The sequence below is a fragment of the Salvia hispanica genome, chromosome 6 (assembly GCF_029641045.1).
Source record: "Salvia hispanica isolate PSC_SH4W2 chromosome 6, Shi_PSC_v1, whole genome shotgun sequence".
NCBI lineage: Eukaryota > Viridiplantae > Streptophyta > Magnoliopsida > Lamiales > Lamiaceae > Salvia > Salvia hispanica.
Window position 1 is genome coordinate 46,224,004 of NC_142697.1, and position 14,315 is coordinate 46,238,318.

Below are 14,315 nucleotides of genomic sequence, written 5' to 3' on the forward strand. Positions count from 1 at the left end.
AAATGCAAACCTATATATTATACAAACTCAAAACACCTCAATACAACTTCAACACAGTTTCAATACAATATCAATACAGTGTAAAATTTCAAGATTTTAATGTCAACACAGTTTCAGCACAATACCAATACAACATCCATCATAGACTACCGTTGAAATTTTGTTGACATTTTTCAATAGTCCAGATCATAGTTTTGTGTTTGTACAATATTTAGAGTTTTCATTTTATCACATTCCTAGAATAAGTTGTGGGCTTCAGGCCCAACTAACTATACATAAAAAACACGGGTAAAGGACACTAGGCGGTTTTGGCTTTTGTTTTATTTAATTTCATTACTCCCTCCGTCCCAAATAATTTGGGACACTTTAACACGACATGAATTTTAAGAAATCTAATGGAAAGTGAGTTGAAAAAGTTGGTGGGATGTGGGTCCTACTTTTAAAGTATTAGTTTTATAATAAAATGTGAGTAGGAATGAGTTAGTGAAATATGAGGTCCACTACCAAAAATGGTAAAAATGAAGTGGGACAAATTATATGGGATGGCCCGAAATGGATTACTTATCTGGGACGGAGGGAGTATTAACAAAACATTACTTTCTTGAATGAAATGAGAAATATTTACATACGCACTTGATATCTACTTTGAAATAGCACTCTCTGCATAGTAAAATCCTTCACATTCATATTTAATACTCCCTCCGTCCCAAGATAAGTGACCACAAACTTTTCGGCACGGGATTTAAGGAAATGAGGTTTTGTTAGTAAAGTGAAAAGTGAATAAAGTAAGAGAGTTAATAAAGTAGAGAGAAAAAGTATAAGAGAGAGTACCAAAAAAGGAAATGAGTCATTTATCTTGGGACGTCCCAACAAGAAATATGAGTCACTTATCTTGGGACAGAGGGAGTATGTAAAACAAATAGTAGAACTTTTATTGAATTAAACATAACACAGCACAACGTAATGAACGGACTAATGATCTAAAACATATAATTTCTCTAAATCAACTGCCTTCAAGTCCCCTTTTGCCATCATTTTTCCACCGCAGACTCCGAGACAAATGAAGAAGTTGCATAATGCACAGTAAAATCCTTGTTGTTCATTCACTATGTAAGGACAAATGTTGCAGCGGTGTTTTGTGGTGAGAAGTTGAAAGGTGAGTGGGTGTGGATGGGTTTCTGCATTCACATCATATTCCTGTCCCATTTTGATGTTTCTATAGTAGCCGGATATAGTTGGAAAGCATCGTGGATGGAAGGATAGATCGCAGGGGCGGCAGTGATACATCCAACTCCTGGGATTCATCTGTGTTTCGCATTGATCACAGTAGAAATCGCCAGGACGGTTGAGAGTGGCATCGTACGTCAGCAACAGCGGGTGGTGCTCGTCCCATCTACGGATGCTGACAGATGCCGGCAGCACAGTGCATCTAAGGTGCACAATGAAATCACATGAGCTGTTGCTGCACCTGTAACAATCAAGATAGTTTATGCTGTCGCGACAAGCAGCAGCACACGTCAAGCGCCATGAGTTGACATCTCTTTGTAGATCCGACTTGGTCACATGCTTGAGGAGATGTTGCGGGTGAGCTGTGTGATGTATGGTATTCGGCATACAAGAGCACTTGATATCAACTACGAACTCACACTTTGTACAAGTGTAAAACAGCCCATTCGTACGAAACCCACACACACTGCACTCTTTCCTCATCCAAAGTTGATGTTTGTCGCAAGAACCGAGGACAAACTGGTGATCATCATGTTGGTGGAATGGAAGTGAGGGGAGTTGAGGTGGCAAGTGAAAGCAAGCCACGTGAAGAAGGTATTTGCATTCACTGCAACTCATATAGTAGTATGATGATATAGGAGTGATGCAAGCATCACATATCAACTCCGACCTCACTCCATAATTCTCCTCGTTCTCTTCTTCTCCAAGGATTTGAGGGTGTTGAGCTGTGGATGAGACTAAAGTGAGCTGATGTTGGTGATGAAGGAACTTATATTTCATATTCACCAACTCATCAAAAACAGCAGCGGCAGGGATGATGGGTGGTATCGATGTTCCTACTTCTCCTCCTCTTTGTCTCGTCACAAAAGGTGTAATCAGTTCCTCGGCCACCTCATTCGTTGGAATACGGACTATTTCTTTCCCGATGGATGCACTTGCATAATAGTAAAACAATAATAATTTAGTACTACTACTGTATATAAAAGTAACGACATGAATGATGTAAAAAATAAATCATACTCGCGAGGAGGCGGCTTGTTGAAGGCACATTTGATGTGGACAATAAACCTACATATTTCACAATGATATATCCAATATTTGAAGCGCAAAGTTTTGCTGCACACATCACATTTGTAGCCAAATTTGAAATATTCTTGTGGGATGATTGAAGAGAGAGACAGAGAGTGATGATGGTCTTCCCTTTTCAAGCTTTGAGGCAATGAAGCACATCTCTCGTGGATCCAATACTGGCAATCATCTTTGGTGCATATATAGGAACTATCCCTGCTTGTGATGCCGCAAGCATCACACTTGAAGGAACATCTTCTCCTCCACAGCATCAATTCATGCTCGGGGTGATTTGCATCGACCACGCCCTTGTCGTGCGCGCACAGAAGGTGCACCTGGTATCCACATCCCGAGCTTGTACATTTGTAGCCAATGCTAAAAATAAACAGATTGCAGATAAGGCACGTATATAATTCTCGACGGTGGCATTGGCTGAGTATGTGTTGAGTGTGCAATGGATGTCATATCTCTCTCAGCGTCGCTGCACACTCTTCATGCAATAGCCTCGAATACTTGCATCCTGGGATGCTGCACCCATAAGCTTGCTCTCCGCTACCAAATGAACGTTCACAACCATAACATCTATCTCTTCCAGTAGTATCCACCAGAGTAAGTGGATGCTCGTGGCTCCAATGATCAATCATCTCCTTCTCCTCATCCTCCATCTCTCTCTTTTTTTCTATCTCACTCATTATATGTGTTTTGTTTGTAGTAGTAAGTAGTAACTAATGTTGGAAATAATATGACATATAACATGCTATCCCATCCCTCAACATTTTATAGCCAACATTTACCTCAAACCGACAATAAAATCAAACAAAACTTCCTACCACAGCAAAGAATATTGTACTCCCTCCATCCCCGATTAAGAGTCGCACTTGCATTTCTGCACTCGTTTTGTAAAAATGATAATAAATAGTTAAAGTAAAAAAATGGTAAAGTAAGAGAGAGAATCTTCTCTACCTTATTCTCTCTCTTACTTTACCATTTTTTCACTTTAACTACTACCTCCGTCCCCCAAAATTTGCTACACTTTGACCCGACACGAGTTTTAAGAAATGTAATGGAACGTGAGTTGAAAAAGTTGGTGGGATGTGGGTCCTACTTTTAAAGTATTAGTTTTATAATAAAATGTGAGTAGGAATGAGTTAGTAGAATATGGGGTCACCTACCAAAAATGGTAAAAGTGAAGTGTATCAAATTTTCAGGGACGGACCGAAATGGTAATATGTATCAAATTTTCAGGGACAGAGGTAGTATTTATTATCATTTTTACAAAACGAGTGCAGAAATGCAAGTGCGACTCTTAATCGGGGATGGAGGGAGTATCACTTTACTGTCACATCAGTCAAAGAATCTCCCCCTCTTTCTTTAGCATTTTGTCTTTTTCTTTTTCTTTTTCGTGTAATCACTCAATCTTTTTTTTTTGTGGAAAAAGTGGAATACTAAGACAGTAATTAAGACTTGGTGAGTAAAACTTCTACTCCCTTCATCTCCAAAGAATATGAACATGTGGTTCGACACGAGTTTTAATGCATAATTTGGAAAATAAGAGAGATAGAAAGAAAAAGTTTTTAAAGCATTGTTAGTAGAGAATGAATCTCACTTTAAAAAATTTATATTTTTCAGGGATGGATGAAAAAAAATGTTCATATTTTTCGGGGATGGAGGAGTGTCAATTATATCAATCCAATTGTAAAGCGCGACAGAGAGTTTTGTGTTGAATAGAGTAATGGAGAGTGAAATTATAATAATTAAAGGCTATTAAGTAGCTTAATATATCAAAATACAATTAATTAGAGTGGTAAATAACATTAAATATATACATTTAATCGTTGCTAAATGGAACAGAAGAATCATAGTAGTACAAAACTTCACAACTAATTAATATAACTTAATATTCTCCTTTATCTCTTTGTCTTTTCCTTTTCTAAAAGTTTGTATTTCTCTTTAGTTTTCTCTTTCTCTTTCTCTTTCTCTTTAATTTATCTTTAGCTTATCTCACGATTTGAATTTCTCTTTTGCTTCTGCTTTTGTTTTTAGATTCAGCTCAATAATCTTTTGCATGTCTTGATGCTATTGACAGTCCTTATTGCTTACTCCCTCCGTCCCAATAAATATGAAATATTTGGTTTTCGGCACAGGATTTTATGCAAGTGTTGTTTTGTGAGTTAATAAAGAGAGAGTAAAGTAAGAGAGAGAAAAGTAGAGAGAATGATGTTTCCATTTTAGGAAACGTTTCATTTTTAGTGGGACAACCCAAAAAGGAAAACGTTGCATTTCTAATGGGACAGGGAGAGTATATTTTATACTAATAAATTATGTTACACGGAGAACTAGTATTAAAATATTACTATAATTTTATAAAATACTAGTCAATTATATCATATCTTTGATAATTTTCTCAATTGTTTTTATCTCTTCATTTTTTATATACAGTCGTATTTGGACATTCTTTCTATGTGTCCAAAGGACTGAAGAAGGTACACCACCATGGGCCAAATCCAAGTTGGTGATATATAATTGGATGCATGGAGTATTTATTAAAAATGAATCGTTTTTTACGAAACTCCCAATCAAACCCAAACAGATTGGAGTATCTACATTTAAAAATCAACACCCAATACTTTCATAGCATAAGTATAATTACCATATTGTACTATAATAAGTTGGTCACTTTTAATGGGACAATCCGAAAAGGAAAATGTTTTATTTTTAGTGAGACAGGGAGTAGTTTTTATTTGGAAAAATGAAATAATCAATATTTTATCTTCAAATTTTGGAAAGTACTACTACTTTGACAAAAAGTGATTGTTTTTTATTGTAGTAACGCCCAATCAAACAATACTAATGTACTATTGAATTCTTATTTATTGAATAAACATTTCATATTTACAAGCGCACTTGATATCTACTTTGAAGTAACACTCTCTTCATAGTAAAATCCTTCACATTCGATTTTACATTCATATTTAATGTAAAACAAATAATACGATAGTACTTTCATTGAATTAAACATAACACAGCACAATGTAATGAACGAACTAATGATCTAAAACAGATAATTTCTCTAAATCAACTGCCTTCAAGTCCCCTTTTTCGATCATTTTTCTACCGCAGCCGTAGATACAAATGAAGAAGTTGCATAATGCACAGTAAAATCCTTGTATTTCATGCCTATCGCAACCACAAATGTCGCAGCAGCGTTTTGTGGTGAGAAGTTGAAAGATGAGAGGGTGTGGATGGGTTTCTGCATCCACATGACATTCCTGCCCAAACTTCATGTTTCTATAATAGCCGGATGTAGTTGGAAAGCATTTGGGATGGAAGGATATATCGCAGCTGCGGCAGCGATACATCCAAGTCCTGGGATTCATTTGTGTTTCGCACTGATCGCAGTAGAAATCTCCAGGACGATTGAGAGTGGCGTCGTTCGTCAACAGCAGCGGGTGGTGCTCGTCCCATCTACGGCTACTGACTGATGCCGGCAGCACAGCGCATCTGACGTGCACAATGAAATCACATGAGCTGTTGCAGCACTTAAAACAATCATAACGGTATATGTTGTCGCCACAACTAGCAGCACACGACAAGTGCCATGAGATGAAATCCCTTCGTAGATTCGAATAAGTCACATGCTTGAGGAGATGTTGCGGGTGAGCTACGTGAAGTATGGTATCCGGCATACAAGCACACTTGATGTCTACTTTGAAGTAGCACTTTGTGCAAGTGTAAAACAGCCCATTCGTATCATACCCACAGACACTGCAACAGTGGTACTCCCAAGGTTGATGTTTGTGACAAAATTGGAGGACAAGCTGGTGATCATCATGTTGGTGGAGTGGAAGAGAGGAGAGTTGAGATGGCAAGTGAAAGCAAGCCAAGTGAAGATTGTATTTGCATTCACTGCAACTCATATAGTAGTATGATGATGATGATGATATAGGAGTGATGCACCCATCACATATCAATTCCGATCTCACTCCATAATTCTCCTCGTCTTCTTTTTCTTCTTCTTCTTGGCTTCGATCGCCAGATGAGACTAAAGTGAAGTGATGTTGGTGATGAAGGAACTTATATTTCATATTCACCAACTCATCATTAGATATGATGATGGGAGGTACCAATTTTGTTTCTCCTTCTCCTCCTCTTTGTCTCATCACAAAAGGTGTAATTAGTTCCACGGACACCTCATTCATTGGAAGACGGACTACATCTTTCCCGATGGATGCACTTGCATAATAGTAAAACAATAATACTTTAGTACTTACTATAGTATAAAAGTAATGACATGAATGATGTAAAAATAAATCATACTCAGTGATGGGAGGAGGCGGCTTGTTGAAGGCACATTTGACGTGGACAATAAACCTACATATTCGACAATGATATATCCAATATTTGAGGCGCAAAATTTCGCTGCATACATCACATTTGTAGTTAAATCTGAAATATTCTTGTGGGATGCAAGAAGAGAGAGAAAGAGGGTGATGATGGTCTTCCCTTTTCAAGTATTGAGGCAAGGAACCACATTTTTGATGGATCAAATATTGGCAATCATCTTTGGTGCATATATAGGAACCATCACTGCGTGTGGTGCCGCAAGCATCGCACTTGAAGGGACACTTTCTCCGCAACAACTTCATGTCATGGCTGTGGTGACTTGCATCCGTGACGCCTTCGTCCTGCGCGCATCTCAGGTGCACCTCGAATCTACATCCCGAGCTTGTACATTTGTAGCCAAGGCTAAAAATATACTTTTTGCAGATAAGGCACCTCAATAATTCATAACTGTGGCATTGGCTGAGTATGTGTTGAGTGTGCAATGGATGTCGTATCTCTCTCGCCGTCGCTGAACATTCTTCGTGTAATAGCTTCGAATACTCACATCCCGTGACGCTGCACCCATAAGCTTGCTCTCCGCTACTAAATGAACGTTCACAACCATAACATTTATCTCTTCCAGTAGTATCCACCAGAGTAAGTGGATGCCTGTGGCTCCAATGATCAATCATATCCTTCTCCTCATCCTCCATCTCTCTCTTTTTTTCTATCTCACTCATTATATGTGTTTTGTTTGTTGTAGTAACTAGTTTTGGAAATAATATGAAATGCTATCCCATCTCTCAAATGATTTTATAACCAACATTTACCTCAAACCGACAATAAAATCAAACAAAACTTCCAACCACAGCAAAGAATATTGTATCACTCAACTGTCACATCAGTCAAAAGAATCTCTCCCTCTTTCTTTGGCATGTTGTCTTTGTCTTTTCCTTTTTCATGTAATCACCAATCTTCTTTTTTGTTGAAAACGAGGAATACTAAGAGAGTAATTAATTAAGACTTGTGAGTAAAAATTCTACCCCCTTCGTTCCCAAAGAATATGAACATTTGGTTCAATACGAGTTTTAATGCATAATTGGAAAAGTGAGAGAGATAGAAAGAAAAAGTTTTTAAAGTATTTTTAATAGAGAATAAATCTCACTTTAGAAAATTTATATATTTTAGGGACGGACGAAAAAGAATTAGTTCATATTTTTCGGGAATGGAGAGAGTATCAATTATATCAATCCAATTGTAAAGCGTGAAAGAGAATTTTGTGTTGATCAAGTAAATATTCTAATTTAGTGGTAAGGATTGAATAGTCATGGAGAGTAAAATTATAAAATTAAAGGCTATTAAGTAGTTTAATACAGTATATCAAAAGACAATTAATTACAGTTGTAAATAACATTAAATAACGTTCAATCTTTGCTAAATGGAATAGAAGAATCATAGTAGTACTAAACTTCACAACTAATTAATTCAATAACATAATCTCCTTTTATCTTTGTCTTTTGCTTTACTAAAAGTTTGTATTTGTTTTTCTCTCTCTCTTTCTCTTTCTCTTTAATTTATCTTTTGCTTTTCTCACGATTTGAATTTCTCTTCTGCTTTCCTTTTCGAATTAAGCTCAATAATCTCTTGCATATCTTATTGCTATTGAAAGTAATTTTTGCACATATTTAATACTAATAAATTATGTTATACGGAGTACTACTAATTTAGGCAAAAATTAATCATATTAAAATATTGTAACTTTATAAAATATTAGTCAATTATAGCATAATTTTTATAAACCAAAAAGAATTTGGTGTCCTTTCTGTCTTCATTTTTAGTATATAGTCATATTTGGACATTTTTTCTATTGGAGTGTCCAAATATAGACTTGCAAGACAAAAAATTGCTAAACAAATAGTACTATTAGTGGCCGCCACCACATCGCTCAATAGAGCCGGCAAGGCGACGCCTCCATTGCAAATGCCCTTAGTAGTAAAAGAAATAAAAGAGTCACATGGAAAATATTCTAATAAATAAATAAACAATCCGGAAGCCAAGTACTTACTCAACATTTATTTCAAAAGAAGTTAAAAAGAATAAAAAAATATGGAAGTAATGGATTGGAATGGGCTTTGTTGGGCCTAGGAGAAGAAGATGGATACAAGTCCACAAGGCCACAACCTCTCTTATAGTGGGAGTACCAAGTAGAACTTTGTATTGATAGGATCAACTTATTATAGTAAATTATACTTATGCTATGAAACTATTGGGTGTTGATTTTTAAATATAGATACTCCAATCTGTTTGGGTTTGATTGAGAGTTTCATAAAAAACGATTCATTTTTAATAAATACTACATGCATCCAATTATACTATCACCAACTTGGATTTTGCCCATGGTGGTGTACCTCCTTTGTACAAATACAATATTCATTGGAGGTGTGTAGATAATATTACAAAAGTTTTATAGTGATTAAATATTTTTAATGCAGATTAAATATAGTCTCCTACCCTTCTACATATAGTCTTTCAAATTGATTGTTTAGTGATTTAGATTGGTCCTAGAATTGGATCACTAGTCAAAATCAAAAAACCTAAATATTTGGATTTGAAATAGTACTATTTTTTAAATTTAAAATAGTAGTACTATCAAATGTAGAAAATGAAGTGAAGTCCGAAAATGTGAAGAAACATAAAGTTGGAGAAAACATCTTGTTATATATTCAACACACAAGTTTGTTGACTTGAACAAGTCAAGATAAAATCCCTCATGAAGTAAAAAAAGATGAAACCACATATCTAAGGCAGTGGCGTATCCAGAATTTTTTTACACTGGATTCTCGAGTCCAGCAATGAAGCTCGTCCAACTCGGCCGCGAATGGTGTTGCGACTACGTACGTTGTCTTCACCTCCATTGAGGGAGGATGAAGATTTTACTTAAACCCTAGATGTGAGAGGGAAGAGAAAAGAGAGAAAAATCTTTAATGACTACATTCTGATTAATTGGTAACTACAAAATACAATGAGATGTTTTATATAGGCTGAAAACCAAATGCTAAACAATCTAATTAATCCTAAGCAATACATTTTGATTTTCCAATTCTGATATCCATCGTTTTCATATTAGGTGAGATTAATCATCGCATTTAACGTGCACGATGAAATCACATGAGCTGTTGCTGCACCTGTAAGAATCATACTCTGTAATAGATTATGTAGTCGTCACAACCAGCAGCACATGACAAGCGTGATGAGTTGACATCTCTTTTTAGATCCGACTTGGTCACATCACATGGTTGAGGAGATGTTACAGGTGAGCTGCGTGAAGTGTGGTATCCGGCATACAAGCGCACTGATATCTACTTTGAACTCGCACTCTTTACATAGTAAAATCCTTCACGTTCATATTTAATGTAAAACACATAATACGATAGTAGTACTTTTATTGAATCAAACGTAACATAGCACAATGTAATGAGCGAACTAATGATCTAAAACAGATAATTTCTCTAAATCAATGGCCTTCATGTCACCATTTTCAATCATTCTTTTACCGCAGTTGTAGAGACAAATGAAGAAGTAGCATAATGCACAGTAAAATCCCTCGCATGCATGTCTATCCCGACCACAATTGTCGCAACGGCGTTTTTTGGTGAGTAGTTGAAAGGTGAGAATCATGTGTGGATGAATTGTGTCATTCACATAATATTCCTGCCCTAACTTCATGTTTCTGTAACTGCCGGATGTAGTTTGAAAGCACCATGGATGGAAGGATATATCGCAACTGCGGCAGTGATACATCCAACTCCTGGGATTCATTTGTGTTTCGCATTGATCGCAGTAGAAATCACCAGGACGGTTTAGAGTGGCGTCATATGTCAACGACAGCTGGTGGTGCTCATCCCATCTACGGCTGGTTACTGATGCCGGCAGCATAGCACATTTAAAGTGCACAATGAAATCGCATGAGTTGTTGCTGCACTTGTAACAATCTTCATAATAGATTGTGTTGTAGTCACAAGCAGCAGCACACGTCAAGCGCCATGAGCTGACATCTCTTTTTATATCCGCCAGCGTCACGTGCTTGAGGAGATGTTGCGGGTGAGCTGCATGAAGTATGGTATCCGGCATACAAGCGCACTTGATATCTACTTTGAACTCGCACTCTCTACAACTGTAAAACAACCCATTCATCGGATGGAAACAGGCACTGCAACGTTGCCATTCCCAAGGTTGAAGTTTGTCATAAGATTCAAGGAGTAGGTGGTGTTTTTGGTGGTGGGTTGGAAGTGAGGAGAGTTGAGGTGGTAAGTGAAAGCAGGCTATGTGAAGATTGTATCTGCATTCACTACAACTCATACAGTAGTAGTAATTTTTACTATTACTACTACCGCTACTTGATGAAGAAAAAATAGGAGTGATGCACCCGTCACATATCAATCCTGATCTTTTCCCATAATTCTCCTCGTCTTCTTCTTCTTCTTCTTGGATTTGATCCAAAGAGACTAAAGTGAGTTGATGTTGGTGATGATGAAACTTATATTTCACATTCACCAATTCCTCATCATCCTCATTAGGGATGATGGGTGGCATCAACGTTCCTCCTGCTTGTCTCGTCACAAGAGGTGTGATTAATTCCTCAACCACCCCGTTTGTTGGCATGTGGATAATGTCTTTCCCAATATCTCTGCAGGGCATAATAGCATATAGCAAGACAATCATTTAGTAACAAAAAAAGGATGGATAGTCTTTGAATGAGAGTCTCATTTGTTTCCGGCACATTGAAGTGTGAGTGGAGTGAGTTAGTGGAATGTAGGGCATGTTATCATTTATAATAAAAACAAGTTTTCGAGGACAGATAGAGTAAGTAATAACATGAATGATGTAGTAAGAAATCATACTCAGTGATGCGAGGAGGCGGTTTGTTGAAGGCACATTTGATGTGGACAATAAACCTACATATTTGACAATGATATATCCAATATTTGAGCCGCAAAGTTTTGCTGCACACATCACATTTGTAGTTATATATGATATATTCAGGTGGGATGTATGAAGAGAGAGAAAGAGAGTGATGATGGTCTTCCCTTTCAAGAGTTTGAGGCAATGAAGCACATCTCTCATGGATCCAATACTGGCAATCATCTCTGTTGCACAAGTAGGAACTATCCCTGCTTGTGATGCCGCAAGCATCACACTTGAAGGAACATCTCCTCCTCCACAGCTTCAATTCATGCTCGGGGTGATTTGCATCGACCACGCCCTTGTCGTGGGCGCACATAAGGTGCGCCTCATATCCACATCCCGAGGATGTACATTTGTAACCAATGCTAAAAATAAACTCTTTGCAGATACGGCACCTCCTTAATTCGTGCTCGTGGCGTTGGCTGAGTATGTGTTGAGTGTGCAATGGATGTCGTATCTCTATCACCATCGCTGCACATTCTTCGTGTAATAGCATCGAATACTTGCATGCACTGCACCCATAAGCTTGCTCTCCGCTACCAAATGAACGTTCACAACCATAACATCTATCTCTTCCAGTAGTATCCAACAGAGTAAGTGGATGCTCGTGGCTCCAATGATCAATCATCTCCTTCTCCTTCTCCTCCTCCATCTCTCTCTTTTTTTCTATCTCACTCGTTAATTATGTGTTTTGTTTGTAGTAGTAACTAGTTTTGGAAATAATATGACATGCTATCTAACCCATCTCTCAATACATTTTATAGCCAACATTTACCTAAAACCGACAATAAAATCAAACAAAACTTCCAACCACAGCAAAGAATATTGTATCACTCAACTGACAACTGTCACATCAGTCAAAGAACATCTCCATCTTCTTTGGCATCTTGTCTTTGTCTTTTTCATGTAATCACTCAATCTTCTTTTTTGTTGAAAAAGAGGAAAAAGTGGAATACTATGACATTAAGTAAGACTTGGCGAGTTAAAGTTTTTAATGCATATATAACTGGAAAAATAAAAGATGGATAGAAAGAAATTTTTTTAAAAGTATTGTTAGTGAAAAATGAATCTCACCTTAGAAAATTTATATTTTTCAAGAGATCGGATGGAAAAGAAAAATAGATCCTACTTTACGCGGATAGAGGAAGTATCAATTATATCAATCCAATTGTAAAGCGTGATAGAGGAAGTATCAATTATATCAATCCAATTGTAAAGCGTGATAGAGAATTTTGTGTTGATCAAGTAAATATTCTAATTTAGTGGTTAGGATTGAATAAAGTCATGGAGAGTAAAATTATAAAATTAAGGGATATTGACAACTAATATCATTTAACTTTCAAAAAATTGATTTTTTTCACGAATTTTAAAATTAGCAAATAATATCACGAACTTTACCCCGAGTTTGTTATTTCTCACCAAAGAAAAAATTCTGACTATATTAATAGATGAAAGAACAATGTTAGGGGGTGTGATTCAAGAAAAACTATCCTCAAAGATTGAAAAACATGAAGCTCTCGAAGTTGTTGTCGAGAAATTACGAAAAAAATTCCACATTATGATATTATTTGTCGAAATTTTTTCTTTGGTGAAAAATAACAAACTTGGGGTAAAGTTCGTAATATTATTTGTCAATTTCAAAGTTTGTGGAAAAAACTCAATTTTTTGAAAGTTCCGTGATATTAGATGCCAATATCATTAATTCAATAAGTAGAGTTGTAAATAACAAACTCAGGCGATTAAGTAGTTTAATATATCAAAAGACAATTAATTAGAGTTGTAAATAACATTTAGAGTTGTAAATAACGTTTAATCTTTGCTAAATGGAATAGAAGAATCATAGTAGTACAAAACTTCGCAACTAATTAATTCAATAACATAATCTCCTTTTATCTCTTTGTCTTTTGCTTTTCTAAAAGATTGTATTTGTCTTTTGTTTTCTCTTTCTCTTTTTCTTTCCCTTTCTCTTTAATTTATCTTTAGCTTTTCTCACGATTTGAATTTCTCTTTAGCTTTTACTTTTGATTCGGCTCAATAATCTTTTGCATATCTTAATGTTATTGAGAGTCATTTTTGCTCATATTTAATACTAATAAATTATGTTATACGGAGTACTACTAATTTAGGCAAAAAATTAATCATATTAAAATATTATAAATTTATAAAATACTAGTCAATTAAGTATATCATAACTTTGATAATTATCTCAATTGTCAAAGAATTTGGTGGCCTTTATCTCGTCAGTTTTAGTATATAGTCATATTTGGGCATTTTTTCTAACAGTGTCCAAATATAGACTTACAAGACAAAAAATTGCTAAAGAAATACTGTTAGTGGCTGCCCCTCCATTGCAAATGCCCTTATATTTATTTAATCTGCATGAAAAATATTTAATCACTATAAAACTTTTGCAGTATTATCCTACACACCTACAATGAATACTGTATTTGTGCAAAGGAGGTGCCAAATCCAAGCTGGTGATAGTATTGGATGCATGTATTTATTAAAAATGAATCGTTTTTTTATGAAACTCTCAATTAAACCCATACAGATTGGAGTATCTAAATTTAAAAATGAACACCCAATATTTTCATAGCATAAGTATAATTACCAAATACTTAGTACTATAATAAGTTGATCATCTCAATACAAAGTACTATTTGGTACTCCCACTATATAAGAGGTTGTGGGCTTGTATCCATCTTCTTCTACTAGGCCCAATAAAGCCCATT

The 14,315-nt window shown here is 36.0% G+C and overlaps 3 protein-coding genes across 3 annotated transcripts; all 3 read right to left on the reverse strand.

Annotated features, from left to right (window-relative positions):
• Nucleotides 1–909: 909 nt before the first annotated feature.
• Nucleotides 910–3,035, reverse strand: LOC125204868 (uncharacterized). Its single transcript, XM_048103624.2, has 2 exons — nucleotides 2,248–3,035; nucleotides 910–2,161 (listed from the first exon to the last, which is right to left on the reverse strand). Exons 1-2 carry the CDS (start codon nucleotides 2,565–2,567, stop codon nucleotides 973–975), a joined length of 1,509 nt encoding a protein of 502 aa, XP_047959581.2. The 5' UTR covers nucleotides 2,568–3,035; the 3' UTR covers nucleotides 910–972.
• Nucleotides 3,036–5,244: 2,209 nt separating this feature from the next.
• On the reverse strand, nucleotides 5,245–7,421 carry LOC148923978 (uncharacterized). The gene is made up of 2 exons (XM_089060629.1): nucleotides 6,613–7,421; nucleotides 5,245–6,528 (listed from the first exon to the last, which is right to left on the reverse strand). Exons 1-2 carry the CDS (start codon nucleotides 7,356–7,358, stop codon nucleotides 5,340–5,342), a joined length of 1,935 nt encoding a protein of 644 aa, XP_088916755.1. The 5' UTR covers nucleotides 7,359–7,421; the 3' UTR covers nucleotides 5,245–5,339.
• Nucleotides 7,422–10,025: 2,604 nt separating this feature from the next.
• On the reverse strand, nucleotides 10,026–12,318 carry LOC148923979 (uncharacterized). The gene is made up of 2 exons (XM_089060632.1): nucleotides 11,520–12,318; nucleotides 10,026–11,305 (listed from the first exon to the last, which is right to left on the reverse strand). The coding sequence occupies exons 1-2, from the start codon at nucleotides 12,233–12,235 to the stop codon at nucleotides 10,102–10,104; spliced, it is 1,920 nt and encodes a 639-aa protein (XP_088916758.1). The 5' UTR covers nucleotides 12,236–12,318; the 3' UTR covers nucleotides 10,026–10,101.
• Nucleotides 12,319–14,315: the final 1,997 nt, after the last annotated feature.

Excerpts from the sequence above, each read along its gene's own strand:
- LOC125204868 (XM_048103624.2), bottom strand. The coding sequence starts at position 2,567 with ATGCTGTGGAGGAGAAGATGTTCCTTCAAGTGTGATGCTTGCGGCATC. Across the intron at positions 2,162-2,247 it reads AACAAGCCGCCTCCTCGCGA|TGCATCCATCGGGAAAGAAA; the intron begins GTATGATTTATT and ends CTATTATGCAAG.
- LOC148923978 (XM_089060629.1), bottom strand. The coding sequence starts at position 7,358 with ATGAGTGAGATAGAAAAAAAGAGAGAGATGGAGGATGAGGAGAAGGAT. Across the intron at positions 6,529-6,612 it reads CCGCCTCCTCCCATCACTGA|TGCATCCATCGGGAAAGATG; the intron begins GTATGATTTATT and ends CTATTATGCAAG.
- LOC148923979 (XM_089060632.1), bottom strand. The coding sequence starts at position 12,235 with ATGGAGGAGGAGAAGGAGAAGGAGATGATTGATCATTGGAGCCACGAG. Across the intron at positions 11,306-11,519 it reads CCGCCTCCTCGCATCACTGA|AGATATTGGGAAAGACATTA; the intron begins GTATGATTTCTT and ends TATGCCCTGCAG.